This window comes from Halichoerus grypus, chromosome 10 (genome assembly GCF_964656455.1).
Source record: "Halichoerus grypus chromosome 10, mHalGry1.hap1.1, whole genome shotgun sequence".
In the NCBI taxonomy this organism is placed as follows: Eukaryota; Metazoa; Chordata; class Mammalia; order Carnivora; family Phocidae; genus Halichoerus; species Halichoerus grypus.
In genome coordinates, this window is record NC_135721.1 from 130,300,206 (window position 1) to 130,326,628 (window position 26,423).

The window sequence follows — 26,423 nt, forward strand, 5'->3', positions numbered from 1 at the left end:
GATGCTCTTCAAAATACTGATTGATCGGAGACTCCATAGAATTATAATCATCATGGCCCGGGTATGTACTCAGCACTTTCTGGGTGCCCAGCACTGTGCAGAGTGCTTTTCCCTTCTTGCTCCATTCCACAATTACAGTATTTCATCTAAGAGCCCATTCGGTACACTGCACTGCTAATATTTTGCCCCACTAGGAAAGAAAAATGGTTACAATTAAACTGTGACACACTGCTCTCCTTCTGTCACTAGGAATTTCCGTTTTATACTTACTGAAAGACTCTTTAAGACTTATTTTTAAATGATCTTTCTAATGTAACACTCTTATGTTTATATAAAAAGGAAAAGATAAGCAAAATGAATTGGTTAAGGCACTCCTGAAATAGCTTGCAACTGCCCCCTGGCAGCCATTTTAAGATACCATTGATTGTAAGATGCACCCTAATTTCTGAGATGTTAAAATATAAAAGAAAGGTCTTGTAATCAATGAAATGCTATCTGTAAACTGTATGCTGTGCTCCAGGCTCTCGGAAAAAATGCTGAAGCTAGAACAATGCACGAGGCACCAAGTCCCAGCCCTATAGAGTCTCAGTGACAAGGTTCAGAATTTAACAATTACACATATCATTGTTTGAGTGCAGTTTTGATGGCAGCCACCAGAGAAGAATCCCATGAGACAGGCAGGGGGCCAGGAAAGCTCCTCCAAGGATCTTGATGCTAAGACTGGAAAGTTGATTAGGAGGCAGGAAACAAATGACAGAAAGAGAACTGTGTCATTTCCTCATTAAAGCCTCCCAACAGCCATAGAGGGCCTGTGCTGTAATCATGCCCATTGTACAGATGAGGAAGCTGAGACTTGCAATGCTTATGTGACTTGCCCGAGAACACACAGCTAGTAAGTGGTAGAGCTGGGATCTCCCCCACCTCAAACAACACACTGACCTACTTGTTCCCATGGGCAGACTCAGTTCTTGCTGCCTTACAGAGAGATTGAGGAGAACTTCCAATCAGAGAAAGACTCTCCAGTGTAAATCCAGACATTACCAAATCATTATCGAGGCTGACAAAGAAAGAAGAGCGTCCATCCTGGAATCCCTGTGTCCTGAAACCAGGGATCACAGTGTCACAGGACCAGAGATACGGAAGGGTGCAATAAAAGAATATGCTTTGGGATTTTCTTCCAAGCAACTAAGAAGTTTTTAAATGCCTGGCTTAAATAACTTTAGGAAATATATTCACTAACCCTGGCTGTGTGTCACTTGCAACCCAGAGCCTGTGAGGCTATAAACCCATTAAGCATGGACCCCCGAAGTATTTTTCTGATTAAGAGGCATCTTTAACTCTACGGAAGGCATTTCTGTGTTTCTGCTCCTGAATTTACTCCTGCATATAGAGCCGGACTGAATTTTAAAAATGCTAACATACTGGGAAGGCTGCGAGGCAAGACCAGTTTCCCGGGGGCCACTGTTTCTCAGAGAATAGGAAGTCAGTGCAAACCCATCATAATCCGGAAAGGTCCTGGTGAGTGCTAACGTTTGTTCACTTGATAGAGTTAAAAACGCACAAGGTTCTGTAAATATCCATTCGGTGACTATTTTTTGAGCACCTACTATGTGCCATGTACTGCAGTAGGTGCTTACACGGCAGCATCCAACCACCCCAACAAAGGTCCCTGCTCTTACAGAGCTACAGCCCAACAAAGGTTCACGGTGAACGATCGACATAATAAAGTCCATTCTGCACTGAGTTCGAATGTGGCACACGCTATGGAAAAAGAGACAGTAAAGCAGGACAAAAGAATCAATCGGCCATCCTGAGAGAGTCGGGAGACCAATTGCAATTTTAAACAGGGCGATCAGAGGGAGCGTCATTAGGAAATTACGTGTCAGCCAAGATTTAAAGAAGGTGGAGGAAAAGCACGGAGGGAACAGCCAATGGCAAAGCCGAAGATGGGAGTGTTCCTGGTTTGCTTGAGAACCGGCAGCAAGGAGGCCAGTGTGACTGGAGCAGAAAACCGAGGGAGAGGGGAAGGGCGGAGGGGGATAGAGTCCAAGGGGAGAGCTGACATGCACATAAATCTGAGGCCAAGGTGAGAGCTTCTGCTTTCTCCATGAGTGAGACCGATTTACCCTGGGGGGGGGGGCGTGGGGGAGGTTTGAACACAGAAATGACATAATCTAATGTATCTTTCATCCTGATTGCTAAGAATTTCCAGAACTGAGTGTAGGTGGCAGGGATGGAATCAACTCCTCCAGGAGTCGAGGTAGCACGAGAGGAGAGGAGATGGTGACCGCTCTTCACTTTCAGTCCCATGGGCAGGTGGAGCATGGGCCTTGGGGCTGTGTGCTTGGTTTCTGTCCTGCTCCTTCCAGACTCTACCTTAGAACTAGCTGTACCTCTTCTGTTAGCCTCAAGTTCCTCACCTCTATAATGGAAGGAAAAATGCCTACCTCATGGAATTGTTTCCAAAATAAAGAGCATTGCCAATCCTTCGCACTCTATCAGGTATACAGTAGGCACTCAAAGAAGTAAAGGGGAAGCTCTTCCTTCGTGTCTTCCCAAGAACAAGAGATGTCATAAGATGCTAATTCTGTGCCCTAGAAGATATTTAGATTTACCATCTTTATTTTAAGTTGGTTAGCTTGAGTAATTAATTCAACGTTAAGGTTTTAATTGGTAAGGCGCACAGGATGTTATCTACTGAGTTAGTTGAACATGAAAGGTCTTTAAGGATGAAAGATAAAATAACGTCTGTTCTTTTGCAACTCATATTTCTGTAAAGTGGATTAGCTCATTCCTGATTGGCAAATTGGTCAATGACATGAATATAATGAGGACTTCACATCGATTCACCTGTGATTTTTATTTCCAACACAATATTGTTCAGCACCGCTAAGTAACATCAACCAAACATAAAGTTGAATGCAGGAAGCCACAGAAGTTACAGTCAGTTCATAGACAGCCCATCAACTTCCTGCTCAGATGGTCAGCCTTGAAAGTCAAATTGTCACCTCTCCCTGACCTTTCTCATTTGACCTACCCAGAACCCCACAATTTCACCACCCCCCAAGGGTCGTCTCTTCCCAACTGCCTTCCCTTCTGTAGTTACAAGGCAAAATCCTTTATTTGCTATCACATTCCTTTATTTTTCATGAATTTAACAAGTGTTTTTAACTGGACCAGGATTTTTATTATGTTTGCTCTTACTCCGTTCTGTTCTGGATCCCTGCTTGCTTAGTTTTGGAGTGGTCTGCCCTAACCTGATCCCCCCCCAACTCCAAACACTATACTATTAATGCAAGCTTCTGCAAAATGCAACATCTGCCGAGGAATGTATACAGCATGCATGATAGAAACACACACACCCGCATCATACGCACCAGATCAAAGCAGGGCACAGCTGAGGACTGAATACACAGCCACGAGCGCGCATTGGCTCTGGAGCCTCATAAGCTCACTGCAAAGCCCAAGTCCCCCAGTCTGTGGGTGTGTGACCTTAGTTAAGTTGTTCCACTCCTCAAAGCTTAAATTCCTCCATCTTTAGAAAATCACCCCCACCATGGGAGTGTTGGGATGCTAAAGTAAGACAACTGTAAAGCACTTCATAAGTGGAAGCTATTAGACTATTGTACTGATAGAAGCTGTTTTTAAGCAAACAGAGTTCTAATGAAACAGTATGGAGTAAGTCGTCTTCACAGCAAAATGAGGTCAGACGGAGGTCCCCAAATCCATGCCTCTAGTTGATTTCAGCAGAACTGGTTTTGTGCACTTGGATACCATCCTAACTCTGAATCACACACAGCTGAGTGATGGGAGAACCCTCCAAACCAAAGTGAGAACCTTGCTCTCTGGCCTTGCCTCCCTACATCTGGACAACTGGCTCAAACCCAGTTTATTTGTGCAAGATCATATCGAGCACATTATATGCCTCTCTCTCTCTGTGTGTGTGTGTGTGTGTGTGTGTGTGTGTGTGTGTGTTTGGGTTCCTTTCCCCTACATATGAAAAATATAGCAGAGGAAAGATAATGCTCCCACGGCTGGAAAAGATGAGATCATTTGTAAGTGGCTTGTTAAAGCGCACATCATTTTCCTGATCAGCGGTAGCGAGACTGCATCTTTAGGAGCTGATGCGATTTATCATGTTATTATATATTTAGGGGCTTTTTGAAAATGCTGTTATTTACTCAACCGACTGTGTATATAGACTATTTAAAGCAGATTTTTGACCCAGTAGACTGTACCAGCCCCATCTATCGTCTCAATGAGCATGTGGGGACTCTTAAATATGCAGATTATTGACACAGTAGACTATGAGCGCTGGAAACATACTCTAGATGGGTACATTCAAGTCATTGGGGGATGATATGTTTCTAAAAAGCATTTTCAAGGCAGACCCATACATACAGCCAGGCTCTATGGAAAAATGTACATCCGGATGGAGGGGAGTCTGGCTTTGGAGGGAAATTTTGATTTCCAGAAATAAGGTGTTCTTACTAGCATTGTGTTATGGTCTGCCCATTTGTCTGTGAACAATTAAACCACCCTCTACTGAATGCCAAACAATGGCACCAAGACCTTGAGCTCGTTTTATTCTGACATGCAAAGAAGTCACTTTGTTAGAGTTAGAACAAATTCATTCTTTTACTCAAAGTATGTATTGAGCTCCATCTGTTAGCCAGTGGGGTCTTTCATTGTGAGCAACAAATATTACTTCTGGCTAACTTGAGTCAAAACAAGCAATGTGTTAGAAGGAGCACGGAACAGATCACTGGAAGAGAAGAAGCCAGTGTGGCCCTGAAGGTCAAGGAGACAGAATCAAAGGATGACCTCTTCCTGATGCTCTTGTCAAGATGGATCCACTCCAACCATTTTCCATGCTTGAGTCATGCGGTCCAAATTTGAATTCTAGAGGCACCTGGGTGGCTCAGTCTGTTGAATGTCCAACTCTTGATTTCAGCTCAGGTTGTGATCTCAGGCTCATGTGAGTGAGCCCCACATTGGGCTCGACCTTCAGTGAGGAGTCTGCTTCTCTCCCTCTCTCTCTGCTCCTCCACCTGCTCCTGCCCTCTCTTTAAAATAAATCAATAAATGGATTCTTAAAAAAAAAGAAATTGAATTCTATGGAACAACAGTCTGATTGGCCAAGCTACAATAGTGTGCCCATACTAAAAAAAATAAATAAAAGAAAAGAAAAGAAAAAGGAAAGAAAAGAAAAGAGAAAATTCTTATGTTTTTGTTCTACCTCCCTGCTCTTTAAACAGAATACCAAACATTTAAACACATACACAATCTGGATTGTTCTTATTGGAAAATAGTCCAGGTGCACTGGAGTCTCATTAAATTAATCTCCCAAGGACAAAAATCTATGTCCTGCTGTCTCCTTCCCAATGTGCCTAGAAGGGAGCAGATTTTTTTTTTAAGATTTTATTTATTTATTTGTTTGAGAGAGATAGCACAAGCGGAGGGAGAGCAGAGGGAGAGGGAGAAGCAGACTGCCCGCTGAGCAGGGAGCCTGATCGGGGCTCAATCCCAGGACCTGGGGATCATGACCTGAGCCAAGGGCAGATGCGTAACCGACTGAGCCCCCCAGGCACCCCAGGAAGGGAGCAGATTTATACAGCCCAGCTCTGACAGTTTTATAACTACATCAGTCCCAAAGTTGATCTTATGCCTTAAAAAATAAAATCAGTTACATGACCTATTTTAACAAGGGAGATGTTTTCAGTTTAAAGGGGGAGATGATTTCAGTTATTAACTCACCCAAATTGCAAAAGCAGAGAGACAATGGATGGGGACAGCACACCCCCACCAAAGTGGCCCACGGTGGAAGGTAGAGGGTATTCTGGCAAAAGTAGACAATTGTCACCTCAAGAACTATGACTCGCACTGGGGACGCAGGAATGCATTCATGGGGCTCATGTTCAAATCGGAGAGAAAGATTTCCAATTCGGAGTCTCTCAGTCTTGACAGTACTGACATTTGGGCCAGATCATTCTTTGCTGTGGGGGCTGTTCTATGCATTGTAGGATGCTTAGCAGTATCTCTGGCCTCCACCCACTAGATGCCAGCATCGTACCCACTCCACCTCCCCACATGTTGCCAAATGTCCCTAGTGGGCAAAATCACCCCCAGCTGAGTCATCAAGAATGTGTTAGGTATCACCAGGAAGAGTGGTGGGAACCCACATGTGTCTCTAATTCAGTGTGCACTTGGGGGCTGGGACCCTCCTTGGGTAACCATCGTCCCTGCTATTCTATTTAAGCAATATTCTGAAGTACTATGTACAAGATCATGTGTAAAGTTGTAGAAGACAAAATAGGCAAAGAAAGAGAAGAACATTTATGGAGCCCTTATTGTGTGCCCAAAACTCCCAGTGCTGGGTACATGAAGATAAACACCAATAACCTCCTTGCTTTTAAAGAGTTTACCATCTGGGAAGTGAGATCAAGAATCACAATTTGAGGGGCGCCTGGGTGGCTCAGTCATTAAGCGTCTGCCTTCGGCTCGGGTCATGAACCCAGGGTCCTGGGATCGAGCCCCGCATCAGGCTTCCTGCTAGGCAGGAAGCCTGCTTCTCCCTCTCCCACTCCCCCTGCTTGTGTTCCCTCTCTCGCTGTGTCTCTCTCTGTCAAATAAATAAATAAAAATCTTAAAAAAAAAAAAAAAGAATCACAATTTGATTTGTCCAGTAGGAGATATAGGTAAAGTCCTATGGATCTACAGAGAAAGGGAGATTGTACTCTGGGAGCTTGGAAAAAGATCTCAGGGCAGAGATGGCATGTAAGGTGGGTTCAGAATTCAGAATAGTCAATGTGTAACTAGTAATGGGTTAGGTGCTTGATTAGGAACATGAATCCCAACTTTTACAGCATTGACCTTCTTATCATCATGGATAATTAATGGACCAAATAGTAAAAGGGGATTACCTTATACTTTGTCAAACCAAAAAAAGAAAAAAGAAAAAAGAAAGAAAAGGTCATAATTGTTGTTGAGGGCAAAAGAATATACATACCAACAAATAAAACAATGTTAGTACATAGCAAGGCTAATGTACATGTACTGATAAAAAATGTATCTCACTTATAAAGTAATAACTACCAGAAAACTATGAAATGTGCACAGATTAATAGCTTTATCACGAAGCTCTCAGTTGCAAGCAACACCCCCCAAACTATCTTAAGCAGTAAAGAGGATTATTTGCTCATGAAATTTCAAAGTACAAAGACAACAAGGCTTCTGGTGGAGTCTGATCAAAGTTCTAGCTCCAATTTATTGTAATTTTCTTGGCTCTATGCTCTGGTGTGTTAGCTTAGTCCTTAGGCTAACTTCCCTCAAGGTATCGAAATTGTTACTAGCAGTTTATATGATTACATATTCATGTATAAGAATGGGAAGAAGGAAAGGGAGAGACCATTACTTTCTTAACCATCAAATCAGACTGAGAGTGTTGATCCCCTGTTGGCTTAGGTTAGGCTGAAATCACCTAAATGAGCCAATGTGATTAGGTTAGACAGATTAGACAATGTGATTAGGTTGTACCCACACAGACCTGGGTGGCGCCAGTCCCGCCCATACTTAATAGACTGGGGAGCAACCACATTGTTTATTATAATGTATCTGGGAACACTGATGATTTTTCAGCATTGCCCAAGAATTAACAAAGTTCATTTTTAAACATCTAGAAGTAACAAAAAATTGACATGATCTGGAAAGGCCACAAAGGTCGTCTTTGAAACTCTAAGGTGTACCTGCTAATTTGCCTTTTATCTCTCAAGAGTCATTCGAAGGTGTTAGACACTGGAAATAAGATGCTTTTCCAATGATCCAACCCATGCTTAACCGTCCTCCTCCAATTCGGAAAGTTCTGGTTCTTTTTCTTGTCATTTCTCCAGGAAAAGAAAAATTACCTTTGACACCCAAAAGCAAACTAACCAATTAGCTGAACACTGTCTTTTTTGTTGTTGTTAAGGGGGAAAAAATACATATATTATTATTATTTAGGAGAATTCCACTTTCATGAGTGGTTCAGGAGCTGGCTGACCAATATCAGAAGATTTACAAAGTAGAGGAAAATACATAAAACAGAGAAAAAGGCCGGAATGAATACCAAAGACAAGATAGTGTCTGTATTATGAGCCGTCTATCCGTGCTCATCATTGGAGGATATTAGATCACCAGATAGTGACTTCTCCCACTGTCCTCTCCTGAGACGGTGGCTAATTTGGTACTATTTAGTGGGTGCTGACATAGTAACCTCAAGACTTTTCCTATTTACGGGCGCCTGGGTGGCTCAGTTGGTTAAGCGACTGCCTTCGGCTCAGGTCATGATCCTGGAGTCCCGGGATCGAGTCCCGCATCGGGCTTCCTGCTCAGCAGGGAGTCTGCTTCTCCCTCTGACCCTCCTCCCTCTCATATGCTCTCTCTCTCTCTCATTCTCACTCTCTCAAATAAATAAATAAAATCTTAAAAAAAAAAAAAAAAAGACTTTTCCTATTTACCTATCTCCTTTATAGGCAGAGAGCGAGAAAAGGTGACAAGTCTTGAAAAGGCCATCTTAAACCAACCCTCACCTAAAATCGAAGAGTCAGAAAACCTGAGAGAATTTTCTATTAGATTATTCAAACCGTCAATTCAAAAAGATCACAAACCTCTATATCTCCCAGAATTTGGGTCATTTCCAAGAACTGCTTCATCCAACTGTCCAGTGGGGATTTGGCCCCAGATCAGACTTGCTGTTTTATATAAGTTGCCTCATTTAAAAGCTAACCTAGGGGCACCTGGGTGGCTCAGTTGGTTAAGCGACTGCCTTCGGCTCAGGTCATGATCCTGGAGTCCCGGGATTGAGTCCCGCATCGGGCTCCCTGCTCGGCGGGGAGTCTGCTTCTCCCTCTGACCCTCCCCCCTCTCATGCTTTCTCTCTCTCAAATAAATAAATAAAATCTAAAAAAAAATAAAAAATAAAAAAAATAAAAGCTAACCTAGTTAATTAAGAACTGAAATAGGTCAGGATTTATTTGACAAAGTTACCGGAGTTATTTAGAAATGCTAATCCCTTTCATCATTAACTTTTTTGTTTGTTTGTTTCTTGTAGTATAAAAATACTCAATCTGATAAGGGGATTTAAATGAATCCAGAAGGAATTGATTGAAAATAATGCTAAGAACATGATGGATATTTTTTTTCAGCCAACACTTGAAAGAATAAATACTAAAATCCTGAGAAATCCAGCCCCATAGCGTTGCTCTTTGTGGCTAGGTCTTTGTTCTTGTAATAATGAAAAGGGGCATATATGGAGTGCTTACTATTACCAGGCATTCTGAGTTCTTTCCAATTATCTCAAATCTCGTAGTCATCTTTGAGGCAGGTACTATTATTACCTCCAATTTATAGATGAAGAGAGTGAGACCCACAGAGCTGGTTAGTTTGCTCAAGATGACAATGTGAGATGGGGCAGAGGTGGGATTTGAACCTGGGCAGCCTTGCTGTAGACATTGTGCTCTTCGCTTCCATGTCGTAATAACCGTGAAGGGGATGCCCACACTTTGCTTTCTGATTTTCCCTAATGGCACCGAGCGTTCTCCTCCGGGCAGCCCGTTGCTTCACTGACAACTAGACACAGGACGAGTATCCTCTTTCCTTATCACCAATTCCCGAAACTGCAGCTGACCTTGACTTTGCAGCATTTTTTTTAACTATTGACATTTGGGGCTAAATACTTCTTTGTTGTGGGGGACTGTTGTGTGCCTTGTAGGGTGTTTAACAGCATCCCCTGGCCTCTGTATTCACTACTTGTCAGTAGAACCTCTTCTCCAGTTGTAGCAACCAAAGATGTCTTCAGACTTTGCCAAATGTCCCTTTGGGGGCAAACTTGCTCCAGGTTAAGAACCCCTCAGTTAGAGTCTGTTGATGAGCCAGCTGGCTCTTGGTGTCCCACGTTCTTCTACAGAAACCAGCTCCCAGGAAATGATCTGATAAACTCATTCACCCTAAAGTGCCAAGGTGAAATAAGAGTCTTTGAATTTTTACAGGGGATGAGTTCTTGGTGTGCCTCATGCCAAATCAACAAGAGTCTAATTGTAGGGTTTGAGGCAGGAAGTAGAGTATGAAAAGTTTCAGAGATGAGGAGGAAAGGGTCTTTTCAGTGCTCTTGAATCCACACCCCCATCTGTCCCTGACTTCCTCTGCCTCCCAGGAGGAACAGCCCACCCTGTGTGGAACCTCAACCATCCAAAGAGATATCCTGTTAAAAAATCTTTTTGTTGTTCTCTATGGCTTGAAAGTGGGTTGGAACCAATGAGTAAAATCTAAGTTTGTGAAAGCTAGAGAAAACTGTCCTTTCCTGATGCAGTCGCTCACTCATTCATTTCTCAATCCAGCCATTCATTCATTTCTTCCTATATTCAACAAATGTTTGAACAAGTTGGGCCTGGGATAGCAATGGAAAACAGTGGTGAACAAGATAGACTCCACCTGCCCTTGGGGGACTTACGGTCCCATTGGAAAGCCAAAGACCCCAGTAAATAGGAGAATAAAATAGTTGCAAATTGAGATAAAAACTGTACAAGAAAAAGTGGTGGGCTGTAACTTTAGCAATTGGGGATTTGGGGGGAGTGAGCGGTGGTTACAGTGATCAGGGATGACCCCTCTGAAGACAGGCCTTTGAGCTGACACTAAAAGACTGAGAAAGAATTAGACATAACAAAAGAAGGAGATCTTCCATGTACGAGGAGCAGAATTTCAAAGGTCTTAGAGGAGCAAAGAATTTGGTGAGTTCAGAAATAGGTGGGGAGAATTTTGGCTCTAGACGTCAGCAAGGGGACACTGATGAGAGGGGGTGTGAAATGGAAAGAAGACAGGTCAGAGCCTGCAGCCTGCATTAGGGAGCATGAACCTGAGGGCCAAGGGAAGCCATTGAGAGGGTTTACGCAAAGGAAGTTGGGTCTCCGTTTAGCAGGTCCCAGTCACTGTCACACAGATTGATGGACTGTAGGAGAGCAAGACTGGCCACCAATTGAGGAGGACACCATATCTACCAGAGAACAACTAATGGCAGCCTGAACCAAGGCAGTGATGTGGACGTGGATGACAGCATGCAGAGTTTAGATTTATTTTGGAAATAGAATTGACATGTCTGGCTGACAAATTAGATACAGGGAGTGAGGGGAAAAGACAAATCCAGCATAGATCGTAGAGCTCGACAGATCCAGATTCAAGTCCCAATTCAGCTATGTGACTCTGGAGATGTAATTAACATTCTCAGCAATTCAATGTCATCATCTGTGAAGACAGAATTGGAAAGACATATAGTGTTGTGGGGATCAAATAACGTAACACATATAAAAAATTAGCCTACTAGCTCTTACTTGTGCATTTGCTCTCAATAGATGTTAGCTATTAGTATTTCTTCTTTAACAGAATAAGCTGCTTCAAAGCTGGAAGTTCTCCATTACTGATGACGTTCAAGTATATGTTGAGCGGTTACTTGACTAACGTGTGAATAAAATGATGAAAGCACATCATGAAAGCTTGAGCTAAAAGCTTTCCCCGATCCTTAGATGCGATCCAATTGTATCATGGTGGAAACCTGGCTCGACTCCTAGGGGGAAGGGTGGCAAAGAATGGCGGTACTCATAGCCAGGCTGGTCATAACGATCATGTTGGTGGGGAATCCAACACAAAGAAGAGTGGGAAGGTCCAATGTTTAAACCATTAATTGTAGAAATGAAGAACACCAGGACAAGGAAATCCTTTCCTGGCTAAAGCCAGATTGGCCATAAGATACGGAAGGTCTTTCTACCTCAGACTTCTGTGATTCTAGAGACAGCAAAGACTCACCAGGAAAGCAAAGGCCAGATCGCTTCCTGTCAGTGCCAATTTAGCTTCTCTGAGGGAAGAGTGAGCTTTTCTTTCTCTCTCTCTTTCTTTCTCTCCCTCTCTCTTTCTTAATGGGAAGTGGTCACAGCCATGAACTTAGCAAAAGAAGCAAGTTAAAATTTCTCCATTCTTGGCTAATGCAGTTAGACGTCTTTGAGAAAAAGCAATGAGAAGTGGTCATTATCCATTATCTGCATGAAATATTTCAGAGAAAGATGCAGCATTTGCCAAAAAAAAAAAAAAAAAGAGAGAGAGAGAGAGAAAGAAAGAAAAGAAAAGAAAGAAAGGGAAAAAAAGAAAAAACCATTTGACTTCAGGCCAGGCAAGAAGGGAACAAAATCACCTTCTCACTCCGTGGGATGGCTGCACTGTTATTTCAAGTAAAATGGGACTATATGTCTGAAAAAATACAGATGGTGCGTCAGCTTCATATACTTTCTGAAGGTCATTCTGGACAATGATTCACTGTCCCTTTTCTTGGGGAAAAAAAAAACCCTCCAAACTTTCCAGTCTTGGAAATAACTATATACATGAGTGTGTTTCTATCTCCCTATGTGAGGAAAATGTATAGAAAATCATGATGCACATTTTGCTGAAAACGGTTGTTACCATTTGAAAAGTCAAAGCCTAAAAATCTTAATTTCCTAGGAAAGCCTCAGTCCTATTGTGTAGTTTCTTTGTCCCTATTTCGTTTCATTTTGTTTTATCCCCTGCTCCTGATTTATGGCTCTCTTGGTGTGAAGATAATATAAGGATAATGGCTTCTAAACTGGAACCACCAGAAAGCTGATGAACTAGCCCCCTTCTAACCCTCCTCCATGAATATTTTCTCTTTCTGCTTTTAAAAATTGTCACCAGGACATTTCCCAGTAAGACTATACACTGGACTGATATTGTAGGTAGCTAAATGCAGAGGGTTTTTCTAGACCTTCTGCTTTGAGCATTCGTCATTTCTCTCAGTGCAAAGCCCAAGGCCTCCAACATAGACCTTTCCCCTCGGAGGGTGGGTTGCTTTATTTCTCAAGGACTGCAGACATGATCATTATGGGTAATGACGTAATAACGTGTGGAAGTTCCCAGCACACATAACACTGGCTCCTTGTAAGAATGATTTAATGTTAAGTAACAAACCCCAAGCTAGAGGAAGCTCTTTTCTTATGCATGACACATACAAAGCTGGTTCACATCTAATGCAAATATCATCCAAAAGCTGTTGGCTTGGAATAGGATTTAGGGATAAAAAGATGCCAAAGTCAACTGATGTCAGCCATCTGCAGGTTCAGGTGGGAGGTCAGGATATGCGGTGTTTATAAAATGCCTAGGACAGCCAGGGAAGTTGGGAGGATGTCTTACAGCCTTGGTGGTTTACATATTTCATCGTATTTGATACTCTTCTCTTTCCTATGAAGTAGACACTATAATTATTCCCATTTTATAGATGAGGAAGCTGAGCCTCTGACAGTTTTAGCAACTTTCCCAAGATCACATGAAGCAGGAAGTGGCAGATTTGAACAGAGACCTGCCTGATGCCATGGCCCATGGGCCATCCTCTTTCTTCATTAACTGGTCAGTCCTTGAATCAGTGACTTTTGTTTTCCTCTTGCTCCGTGCTTTCCAGTGTAAACTGGGAGCAGTGCTCGAAGCCCCAGGTATTTCATCTTTTGGCCCTTGGAGAGGCAAGGGGCTGGCCCTCTCAAAGAAGCCTTGTCTTCTCACAAAGCCAGTACCCACATATGCATATGAACACAGAGAGAAGCAGATTGCTAAATATCTTGCTACTAATGAACAGTTTTGCTGTTCATGGCAGGGCTTCTCTTTGTTTGTTTGCATGGTGGAGGAATCCCCGAGGGATCTTGTGAACTGCTTCCTCCTCCGTAGGCCTGGGCTGGGGTCGAGAGTCTGCATTTCTAACCCCGTTCCCAGGTGATGCTGCTGCCACGCCAAGGACCAACCTTTACGCAGCGAGGGTTTACCATCCACTTTCTGTGTCCCGACAGAGCCCTGTGAGGTGGGCAGGCTTGGGACTGTCACCCCTATTCCACTTGATAAGGGATCAAGGTCAAAGAGCTGGTATATAAAAGCACCAGCAGAGCATGCCCGATCTTCACACTCTTTGCCTCCCCTGGCTCCCTGGGTTCAGAGGGTGCAAACGGATGGGTCCCAGACATATTTGGTTTCATCTGCAAGGTTTGGCCAAACAATTTCTGGCAGCCTGAAGACCCCCCATGGCGAGTCCTGCACCCTTTCCCTGTGATGTAAATTTTCCACTGCACAAAGCTCCTCTGCGTCTCTCTATCTAGACGAGTGCCAGCACCACTCACCTTTGCAACTGAGGATTCTTTTTCTTCCATTTGGCCTACTTTGCCCACTTAAGTTACCTGGCCACCTCCAGCGATGCCTGACCTTTCCATGACCTCGTTCTCCCCAACCGCGCGGCGTCTGACTTCTCTGCATAACTCATCCCTCTACTTCTCCTCGGCCTTTGGAGAACGGCCGTGACGGGCGTTCCAGTGAAATTTGACGAAATTTCTCGCATGTGGTAGCTGCAGAATAAATATTTCTTGATTAAATGAATAAACAGATGAACCACAAGGGGATGACAGAGTATCCACTTCCCTTGATGTAAACTCGCTTCGTCCTTTTTTTGCTGATGACCAAGATATGGAGGAAGACACAGAGCATGATTAGAAAACAGCTTTATGGTGCAAAGGGCTCTGAAGGGGGCTCAGCAAAGTGCCCACAACAAGAAGACGTTAACTAAATGGACGGTTTTTGCTTCACACAGACCCCACCTGCTAGGCATCTCATTGTGCGAGGAAAATGTTCCCATTAACAGAATGGTCTACAGGAAATAATAAAAGAGATGTGTTGTTCTTGATGACCTTCAGAAAGCTCTCGGTCCATCTCTAGAGAGCACTTACAGGCTGGGAAGAAGCCCACACCCCTACCCCCCACCGCTGCACCCAGCCCCTCTCCAACATTCTTTAAATAGGGATTTCTCTTTGTTCGGTTCCGACCTTCGGATAGAGGGAACAAGCCCTTCTCTCTGGACCCATGTGTACAAGTTGCCTCTAGGTGAATGAGTTGTGTGTAGTGCGACAGGGATAAAAATCCATATGCCGTGAATTTTACTTTTCCTGTTGAAAATTGTCCCGTTTAGAAAGGTGCCTGAGCTTCGACGATTTCCCCAGTCTGAAGGCAGATGGAGCCTGGGTTCAGGGGTACCCAGATTCTCAGGAAGTGAAGCCTATGCTCCTGAGTGGTGTCCGGGCCCCCACGGCCCTCTAGCCCACCACCTGCTGAAGCACAGAGCTGCAGATCCCCCCAGCACGGCACTGCACAGGGCCCACACTCCGGGCCTGGCCACCATGGGAAGTGGCTCAGTCTCCTTGAACTAAATCCTCTTATCTCCTTACTCAGCCTGCCAACAAGAGTGCCAATTAGTGCCAATAATAATATACATATTCACGGATTTCGAGACCACAGTCACCAAAACGCTAGAAACTCGTGACAGGGAGGCCTTCCTCTGTGTCATCATGTAGCATACCTACTGGGTACACGGCGAGAAATTCTCGCAGTCCCTTCATTGACGTCTGCCCTGCGCACTGTGGAATCTTCGTGTGATTTTAAACCGTCATTTAGTGGGGTAGATTGGTGAAAATGATCCTGTAACCACTGGATATGTTTTTAAATGAGGTCTTGGTTGAGTTCTGGTTTAGTTTTTGAAAATCAGCCTTCTTGAATTTTATATTCTTCTAGGGTACTAGCTGTCCCCACCTCTACTGCCACTTTAAAAACTGTCAGTGTTTTTACGGTAAACACTCTATGGTGGATTTTTAAGGCAACGGCAAAAATGTACGCCTAGCAAAAAATCTGTTATCTAACATCATGCAACCCATGAGTTATTTTGCACAATTTCATTTAAGTCATTCTGAAGAGACATTCTTGGAACAATTGAGGTGGTAATTTAAAAAAAAAAAAAATGTTTCTCTTTCGTTTTTTTTAACCTTTGATAAAAGAGGAAATTTCTAAAATTTAAGGGTTTATTTCTAAATTTTAGCCATACACTAATAGGGTAAAAAGCTCACAGCATGTAAAATATATTCCTCCAGTGACATTTGTTTGTAAAATCAAGAATTCAGGAGAAGACCACCCTAATATTTGTGCGGTCTATATAGTGGAACAGCTAATGTACTATATTCATGACAAAATTAGTCCATACTTTCAAAGTTCCCACGTGTGAATCTTTTTTGAATCAAAGTCTGCTCACATTAAGAGTGCATTTTCTAATGCTTTGCAGTCTTGATGCTTATTTTCAGTCTTCCTACTTAAAAGTTTAAATTCACAGCTCAGGGATTTCTGGCAACAAGAACATTGGTGGCTGTGTTGGTCTGAAAAGATGATTTATGGGGATGTTCTGGTTTTATCATTGAGAGGAGCCGGTTAGGATGGTTGTAATTCACACCTGATCTATATCGAAGGGGAGGGGAGGGAGCGTTGCCCATCACAGGTGCCACTTGCACCATCCGGGGACGTGGGGGCAGGGTTTGCAACTGGAATAATCCCTTTGCATTGTATGATCTATTCATTCATCCGTTCAGATAATTTGTGGGCACCATTCTGTGCCAGGATGCAGTCTGAGCGCTGGGAGAAGCAAGGTCTCCATCTTCATGGGGGCCAAACATTTCATCTTTGCATTTACTGGGAGGAGACAATCAATCAATGGGAAAACAAGATGATTTCAGAGTAGGGTAGGTGCTACAGGGATCTCAATAAGTAGGTGGATGTGATCTGGAGTTAGGCAGAGAAGGGGAGACTGGTCGGGACAGGCTTCTCCAAAAGGGGCCCTGTAAGCATAGACCTGAAGAATGAAAAGGAATCACCATGTGAAGGTCCAAAGGAAGAACTTTCCGAGCAGAGAGGTCTGCAGCTGCAAAGAACCACATCAGGGAAGGGATTGGCAGGTTCAGGAAGGAGCGAGTAAGCTGTCATGCCTCAGGCATGGAGAGCAGGGTGAGGGTATGGGGTAATCAAGCAGGGAGGTAGAGGCCCAGTCCTGCAAGCTCTATAGACCATGCCAAGGGTTTGGATTTCATTTTTAGTGCAGCACAAAGACACTGTAGGAGTTAAAACAGAACAATGTTACCACCCAATACCTTAATCTTTTTGAGAATAATTCTTTTGAGAAAGAATATTCTCACCGTTCTCTGAAAAACAGCTGGAGGAAATAGAAGCAGGAAGCCCACTTCCTCACCCTAGTGAACAATAATGGCGGCACAGTCAGCGCGGTGGCCATGGGGTGCAAGGGAAATGATCCCTTGAGTCAATCACGTAGACAGAGCACTGAGAGGGTGTGCTTAGGAATTAGCTGTCTTGGGGATGCGCAAGCTTCGTGTGACCAGAATCCGGCAGCGGCAAGGGACGAGATTAGAAATTTAGCTTGGAAAGGGAGATGCTTGCCGCCGTGGAGTTTGATCTTGAACCTGAGATCCACAAGGAGGTTCCCCAGAGAATAGTTCTTTTTATTGTGCCTTGGCATAATTGTGATCATTTTCTTTTGTTAAATAAGTATTCATAAGAATAAACTTGCCACTCATCCACTTTACCAAGATTTACACTTGATGCAATCTTATTAAACAAATCATCGATAGAGAGAGAGAGACAGATACTCATTACGCAACCAGATCACCCATATTCTGGCTGTTTTTCCTCTGGCGTCAGCTGCCGGTGGCAAACAAAATCACTTAAGTCAAGCGAACGGTTTTAAATGTATAATATTAAAATGTGTTTTAAGGGGCGCCTGGGTGGCTCAGTCGTTAAGCGTCTGCCTTCAGCTCAGGTCATGATCCCGGGGTCCTGGGATCGAGCCCCGCATCGGGCTCCCTGCTCAGCGGGAAGCCTGCTTCTCCCTCTCCCACTCCCCCTGCTTGTGTTCCTGCTCTCGCTATCTCTCTCTCTGTCAAATAAATAAATAAAATCTTAAAAAAAAAAAAATTAAATTAAATAAAAAAAATAAAATGTGTTTTAAAAAACTCCTTGGAACCCTCAGCCATCGTTAAAATACACTCACTTTGACGGATGCTTTGGCACTTTTTTTATGAAGCTTTTCAATGCGTTACCTTATCGGGTGCATGAGATTTAGTCTGTTCTGCAGAAGAAAACAGACAAAAAGGGTCTCTCAGCACGAGTTACTCTTCTGTAAAGGTTATAGTAAACATGTCAATGCCTAATTAAGCAGAAAATTTTATCTGTATTGTGGGGGAGGCGTTTGCTGTCTCTGACTTTTCTTCTGGGGAATCCATTTAGAAGGACAAAGTAGATTGTGAAGCTGAGCTGGTCCGGAAAGCTCGGCTTACAAATGTCAGCAGGGAAAAAAAACAAAAAACAAAAACACTTCCTTTCTCCTTGTTTGAAAATGACTCTATTGGCTGGGCAGATTATGGGGGGAGGGTGCGCATGCATGCATACACCCATGTACGTACATACACACAGGCGTACATATTTTACACACACACACACATACAAACACACACCCAATAACGTGAATTGCTTCCGACCAAATGTCAGGCCCTGTGCTAGGCACCACAAAAACTGAGATGCGTAAAACCTGACCACACTCTTAGCCCACTGTGGTGATGGAAAGACCTCTTTTTCCCTGCTAGATTTTTTTCACTGGCTCTGCGTGCGTTGCTATGATGCTGGGATCATATTGCTCATGGATGTGGTAACTGTATGTCTCGGTTGGCCTGGAACAGCCTTGGCTAATGAGTGTTGTCCCAGTTTTTGAGCAATAAAGCCCTTTGAATTCTCAAAAGTGACCCTGTTTGATTGATAAAATTTGCTTGACTCTTTGGAGTATTTTGCTTGGCTCTGTAACAACTCATTTATTAATTTTATAACAGGCTTTCTCCTTGAGCTTAATGATATGACTAACATACCAAATACTAATTTGCAAACATACAAATTAGTCCTGGAAAAAGCAAATGCAATGAGGATGAGGGGGGTGGTCTAATTTAGTCATCCAGTTATTTTAAACAGGTTTTTCTTGCAAGAAGTGACCACTGATTAATGGTTGTTCAACTAGATTGAGTAGCTTTTGTTTCTTCAAATCAATTTATGGAACTGGAGACCAGCAACACCAGTTTAATGAAAAAATCCACTTGTCAGCTTGCTAGGAAAGCAAAAACACACCACCAGTAACAATACAGTAATGAGCACAACCACCAAGCTAGTGGCTAAACTATTTTTACATTTTGTCTTCTTTTATGGTATCATGACTTTAAAAAAAAAAAAATTATTTATTTGAGAGAGAGAGAGAGCATGTGCACAGGGGGGAGGGGCAGAGGGAGAAGGAGAAAGAGAACCTCAGGCAGACTCCCCACTGAGCACAGAGCCTGACTCAGGGCTCGATCTCACCACCCTGAGATCATGACCTGAGCCGAAATCAAGAGTCAGATGCTTAACCAGCTGAGCCCCCCAGGCACCCCGTATCATGCCTTTGAAATCATGGGCTCTTGTCTCCAGCATTCCCATAATTCTCCCCTCCAAAGTGATTATCTATTTAGTGATATTTCAATGAACCTTTGACTTTTGGGTCACCGTGAAGTTTTCTTACTGGTGAGGCTGGTCGTAGAAGGTGGAGTGGGGTGGTGAGGACCACGGATTCTCCCGTCAAACAGACCGGAGACATGTCATGATTCCGGGACACCAGCTCTGTGGCCTTGGGCAAATTCCTTAACCTTAGAGCCGCAGTTTTGTCATAGTTCCTCCTTCATGCAGATAATCAAACAAAATGAAAGAAGGCATTTGTGGTGGTCAACAGAGCTCCTAGGAGGTAGTAACTGCTCAATGACTATTTATTGAGCCTTTGGAGTTCCTGCCTGGAGCTGCCTTATTCCCAACAAAACCCCCTTCTCTTCTAACTCCCACTGCCTGCCTCCCAAGACAGACCTCCATGCCTGATCTCTCTTTTCCAAGCTTTCTCGCTGGTGAATGGAAATACAGCCCCACCCTAGGGATTCTCCCAAGGGCCCACCTGTGCTAAGAGGGGAGAGAGAGGCTCACAAGGAAAAAAGACATTGCACTGAGATCATGCAAGCCTTGCAAATCTAAGACTGAATCTCCCTTGCTTTGGTACTTCTTTAGTTATATTTTATCCACGTGGCTCTGAAAAGGCCAGGTGAAGGAAATGAACACATGGGTATAAATAGTCACTTTCCCCATCTCTGTTGATGGATATTTGCCCATTAATTCCCTATGCACCCGCTCTCTCATGCCTTCATTTTCCCTATGCAATTACTGGTCCTAAATCCTCTCAGAGAAGGGAAGGCATGCATCCCCAATAGCATTTTGCATCTACAAATCAAACGTATAATTGGCATCTCATGACGGGTACCCACAAATCACAAAGCATTTGAAATTACAGGCAAGATCGAGAGGGCATTTGCAGCCTTGTCTGAAAAGGTCTTCATAAACCTGTTTGAGAATAATAGGATAGTCCCCAAATCTCCCATTCCAACACCATTTGCTATTATTTTAAAATCATTATGTTTGCCGAACTTACATAATTTTTCAGCTATCAATGGAAGATTTTATTCGATACTCCATAATCTCTCTTCCTGCTGTGCAACTCTCTACAAATAAAAATGTTATAACAAAAAGACTCTGGCTACCAAAAATATAATGGCCGTGCATCTAAATTATCTGTGAGCACTCAAAAATGGTTTTGTAAGATAATCGTATGCCAGTATATCCCAGAGTCTTGGGAAACCTTACCACAGAGATGCCAAGGGTCAAGTCTAGTTTTCTTATGAGCCAGCGTCCTTCTCTGGAGAGATGTGTCTTTGTAGGAGTTGAATTGCCATCCAGCTTTCTTGAAAGTCCTACCTATGAATTTAGCGACTGTCCCACCGTCGGAGCATTGGAGTGATACTCCTTAAACGTGAAAATTATTAACTTGGGATCCTAGGCATTTATAAAGATTTGTGACTCCTGTCAATTTAAAAAAAAAGGGGGGGGGGCATGAGACAGCACAAAAGACATCATTTGGCTTTTTCCTGTGTCCATTGCTTGCAGTTCATGAAAGTGTAGATTCAGTTGCTATTTCACTCCGTATCAGAAGCCCTTAGTCTAAGTGGGGAACTTGGGACGGCAGATGTCACCTGTCATCTTATTTCGTCTCTTCTTCTTCCCTTGCAGGCTACGCCCAGGAGGAACAGCTGAAGGAACAGGAGGACATAAAAGAAGAAGAGGAGGAAGAGGAGGACAGTGGTTCGGTAGCTCAGCTTCAGGGCAGCAATGACCCAGGGACAGACGAGGAGCTAGAAACGGGCCCAGAGCAGAAGGGCTGCTTCAGCTACCAGAACTCTCCCGGAAGCCACTTGTCCAATCAGGACGCGGAGAACGAGTCTCTGCTGAGCGATGCCAGTGACCAGGTGTCAGACGCCAAGAGCGTCTGCGGTCGGGATGCCCCGGACCAGAAAGCCAACGTGCACCCCAAGCTGCCCAGCGAAAGCCACAACTGCATGGATAAAATGACCGCCGTCTACGCCAACATCCTGTCGGATTCCTACTGGTCGGGCCTGGGCCTCGGCTTCAAGCTATCCAGCAGCGAGCGGCGGAACTGTGACACCCGCAATGGCAGCAGCAAGACTGATTTCGACTGGCACCAAGACGCGCTGTCCAAAAGCCTCCAGCAGAACTTGCCTTCCCGATCCGTGGGGAAGCCCAGCCTGTTCAGCTCGGTGCAGCTCTATCGGCAGAGCACCAAGATGTGCGGCACCGTGTTCACCGGGGCCAGCAGGTTCCGCTGCCGACAGTGCAGCGCCGCCTACGACACCCTGGTCGAGCTGACCGTGCACATGAACGAAACGGGCCACTACCAAGATGACAACCGCAAGAAGGACAAGCTGCGCCCCGCCAGCTACTCGAAGCCCCGGAAGAGGGCTTTCCAGGACATGGACAAGGAGGACGCTCAGAAGGTTCTCAAGTGCATGTTCTGTGGCGACTCCTTCGACTCCCTCCAAGATCTGAGCGTCCACATGATAAAAACAAAACATTACCAAAAAGTGCCTTTGAAGGAGCCAGTCCCAACCATTTCCTCGAAAATGGTCACTCCGGCCAAGAAACGCGTCTTCGACGTCAACCGACCGTGCTCCCCCGATTCGACCACAGGCTCGTTGGCAGATCCATTCTCTTCCCAGAAGCCCGCCGGCCTGCCACTATCGTCCAACAACCGGTACGGCTACCAGAACGGCGCCAGCTACACCTGGCAGTTCGAGGCCTGCAAGTCCCAGATCCTCAAGTGCATGGAGTGCGGGAGCTCACACGACACCCTGCAGCAGCTCACCACCCACATGATGGTCACGGGCCACTTCCTCAAGGTCACCAGCTCGGCCTCCAAGAAGGGGAAGCAGCTGGTGCTGGACCCACTGGCGGTGGAGAAGATGCAGTCGCTGTCGGATGCCCCGAGCAGTGACTCGCTGGCTCCCAAGCCGTCTGGGAACTTGGCTTCTGACGGCGCAGCCTCTACCACCGAGCTGAAGAAAGAGGGCAAGAAGGAAAAACCAGAGGAGAGCAACAAGGATGAGAAAGTCATGAAGCGGGAGGAGTACGAGGACCCTCTGCAAAAGCCTTTAGACCCCACCATAAAATACCAGTATCTAAGGGAGGAGGATTTGGAGGACGGCTCCAAGGGCGGAGGGGACATTTTGAAGTCATTGGAAAATACCGTCACCACAGCCATCAACAAGGCCCAGAACGGGGCTCCCAGCTGGAGCGCGTACCCCAGCATCCACGCAGCCTACCAGCTGTCGGAGGGCACCAAGCCTGCTTTGCCCATGGGATCCCAAGTCCTGCAGATTCGACCTAACCTCACCAACAAGCTGAGGCCAATTGCACCCAAGTGGAAAGTGATGCCGCTGGTCTCGGTGCCCGCCAACCTGGCCCCATACACCCAAGTGAAGAAGGAGCCCGACGACAAAGAGGAAGCCGCCAAGGAGTGCGGGAAAGAAAGCCCCCGGGAGGAGCCATCGCCTTTCAGCCACAGTGAGGGGGACGCTTTCTCCAAAAGCGAAACCCCTTCCGAATCCCAGAAGGCCGAGTCTTGCCTCCTGAAGGAGGAGGCCAGGCTGGCGGAGGAGGGTGGCGAGCCCGAGAAACGCGCACCCCTGGAGCCCGCGCCCTCCCTCAGCAACGGGTGCACCCTCCCCACGCGGGCGCCGGCCCTGCCGTGCATCAACCCGCTCAGCGCCCTGCAGTCCGTCCTCAACAATCACCTGGGCAAGGCCACGGAACCCCTGCGCTCCCCTTCCTGCTCCAGCCCGAGCTCAAGCACAATTTCGAGGTTCCACAAGTCCAATCTCAGCGTCATGGACAAGCCGGGCTTGAGTCCCGCCCCCACGCGGCCGGCCCCCGTGTCCAGGCGCTACCTGTTCGAGAGCAACGATCAGCCCATCGACCTGACCAAGTCCAAGAGCAAGAAAGCCGAGTCCTCGCAAGCACAGTCCTGCACGTCCCCGCCTCAGAAGCACGCTCTGTCTGACATTGCCGACATGGTCAAAGTCCTCCCCAAAGCCACCACCCCGAAGCCCGCCGTTTCCTCACGGGGCCCCACCATGAAGCTGGAAATGGACGTCAGGCGCTTCGAGGATGTCTCCAGCGAGGTCTCAACTTTGCATAAAAGGAAAGGTAGGCAGTCCAACTGGAACCCTCAGCACCTCCTGATCTTGCAGGCGCAGTTCGCCTCGAGCCTCTTCCAGACGTCCGAGGGCAAGTACCTGCTGTCCGACCTGGGCCCTCAAGAGCGAATGCAGATCTCCAAGTTCACGGGGCTCTCCATGACCACCATCAGCCACTGGCTGGCAAACGTCAAGTACCAACTTAGGAAGACGGGCGGGACAAAGTTTCTGAAAAACATGGACAAAGGACACCCTATCTTTTATTGCAGTGACTGTGCCTCCCAGTTTAGAACCCCTTCTACTTACATCAGTCACTTAGAGTCACACCTAGGTTTCCAAATGAAGGACATGACCCGCATGGCCGTGGAACAGCAAAGCAAGGCGGAACAAGAGATCTCCCGGGTGTCGTCGGCTCAGAGGTCTCCGGAAACAATAGCTGGTGAAGAGGACACAGACTCTAAATTCAAGTGTAAGTTGTGCTGTCGGACATTTGTGAGCAAACATGCAGTAAAACTCCACCTAAGCAAAACGCACAGCAAGTCACCCGAACACCATTCACAGTTTGTAACAGACGTGGATGAAGAATAGCTCTGCAGGTATGGGTTTGCTCCCAGGTGATGGGACAGTAGCCTTGTGAGGAGCTTCTTGATGGGAGATGGGTCCATTTAGAGGCAGCTCATGTCTCTCAGTACCAAGAGGACAGTAGCCTGCTGGAATAGGACTTATTTGTATGAGAGACTAGAACATGATAAGTCCTAACTGTTCAATGTCTCCCGGTTAGAGTTGGTGGATAGAATGAAATGGGTTCAGAGAGATGGAGTTCACAGATTACCACTTCGTGATATGTGACCCCCTTACTGACCCAGGGCCCAACTCTGAAGGTCCAGCCAAGGCTACGCCTCGTTTTAATTAATATGTACGGACTTCCGTCACTGCCCCGGTTCACCCCTCACCTTCCCATAGCGATGCTAATGACTTAGAAAGTGAGTGAAGGGTGAGCAGCAGAACGAACAGTGTAGAGTTCCTGGGGGCAGCCGCTATGCAGAGATTTCTTAATCAGCTCATGAACTTTATTGTTATTACTTGTAATTAATGCTTTTTGCAGCTTCCTTTCGGGGCAATTGCTACCTTCCCCTTCCGTTCCTCTCTTTCTTGCCTCCAGTAGGTTTGCTAGGAGAGAGCATCTGCCCTGTAGTCAGATGGCAGGAAAATATTCTCTGCGGAACATTGAGGTGAAAAGAGAGGAAGCTTATTTTCTTCTCTCGTCCTCTGGTTTGCTTTAGGATAGGCTAATATCAGCGTCCACCTTTAACCAAGATAGATGCGCTGCATGCCCTTGAGAGTTTACTTTACCTAAAGAAACAGATGACTTTCTGAACACCCATCGCCGATGGGCATGGGGTCGGTCCCACAGCTTCAAGATCATTTGCATCATGTATCAGAGAAGTTCTGTGCCTTGTGTAGTCACCGGTGCCCAGACTCTCTATGTCACCTCCAGGAAAGAGGACAGAGACCAGGGTCAAATACCTTGGCAGGCTTTCCACACCCACCGCTTTCAAATGTTTCCCAGGCTGGGTCTTCACACAATCCTTTCCTCTCCTTCTTTTTTTTTTTTTTTTGTATTTTGTCTGCTTCCTTCTCTCTCCTCCTCAGCATGATACCCCCTACATGCTAGGGACCCCTACACATACTCAAGTTGTCCTCCACCTCGGGCCCCACGCTCAATGGGGACCTGACCTGACTTAAAGCTTCAGCATGGGCAAGTCCAGTTAATGCCATGCTAGGTGACCGATTCGGTCTTTTGGTTACTTCACAATAAGAGTTATCAACAGTCAGTAATAACATATAAGCCCTCACCACCCCGTACTGTTAGAGCATTTGTTCCTAAATAGGAGACTTTCAGATCAAGGTCTGAGCAATAGCTGAGCTCCAGGCGGAGGAAGGGTACTTATGTGGTGTGGCTTTGGGCTCGCCTCGCGGTCAGGTGGGGAGATTTGCCAAATGTGAGGATGGTCAAGACGAAATAAAGGGTGAAAATCTGGGACTGTCCCCTTACTGAGAAGATCTAAGAGCTTCCAATGAAGGGGGAATCCCATCCTATAACTCTAATGGTTCCGTGGGCCCAAATGAAGACTGTTGTTTTGTTTGCATGTTTTTATCATGATAATTAAAATGTGTTACTAGCAGATTCATCTCTTGCTTTCCAAGCATGATTTGTTCAGCTCACACCATTGAAAGAAAAGCCAAAACTCATCTCTTGAATCTATAAATGAGCTTGGGGCTTGGCAACATTCTATTTATTTGCTATATAACATTTTATATCTTATGTAACTTGCTATTATACTTTTCTGGTCCTTGGAAAAAAAAAAAAAAAAAGGTGGATATATACAGAATACCCAGAGAGAAGAGAGATGTTTCCAATCCCATAGTGGTAGGTCCAAACCATGGTGAAGAGGACAAATAGGTAATGTTTATTTGTGCTACAATAAAGACCAATTTTCCACCTGTTAGGTTTGTAATCATTCTTTGAAAAAAAATTAATATCACTGCCAAAACATTGCGATACATAAATAGAAAGATGGGAGAAAAAGAAAGCCTTAGTCAAAAGTCTGAAACGTACATGTCTGTTCTAAGGAAGTAAAAGTAAACTGATCATTTTGGAAAACCTACACAAAAGGCACTTAACAAATCTGTTAAATACATAGATAGGATAGCTTCTTTCTCATCCCTCTGCATGTGTACAAAATAAATATTTCTGATTTGGACCTCTGAAGCACCACATCACAGAGTTGTCATTATATGAAACCAAAGCTCCGTTCTTAGATAAACACTGTGAGGCTGTGCCCTTGAAATAGGATTACGGAAAAACAAGTT

General features: G+C 45.1%; 1 protein-coding gene across 4 annotated transcripts in view; it reads left to right on the forward strand.

Moving 5' to 3' along the window:
- TSHZ2 (teashirt zinc finger homeobox 2) overlaps positions 1-26,423 on the forward strand; it is a 739,565-nt gene that overhangs the window by 542,074 nt on the left and 171,068 nt on the right. For 2 of the 4 annotated variants that reach the window (XM_078057311.1, XM_078057313.1), the window contains one exon: positions 21,070-24,145. In XM_078057311.1, coding sequence (XP_077913437.1) covers positions 21,070-24,137 — 3,068 coding nt within the window. In that variant the 3' untranslated portion in view covers positions 24,138-24,145. Of the gene's footprint in view, positions 1-21,069; positions 25,943-26,423 lie in introns of those variants that run through there. The other 2 variants (XM_078057314.1, XM_078057312.1) reach the window with 2 other exon arrangements.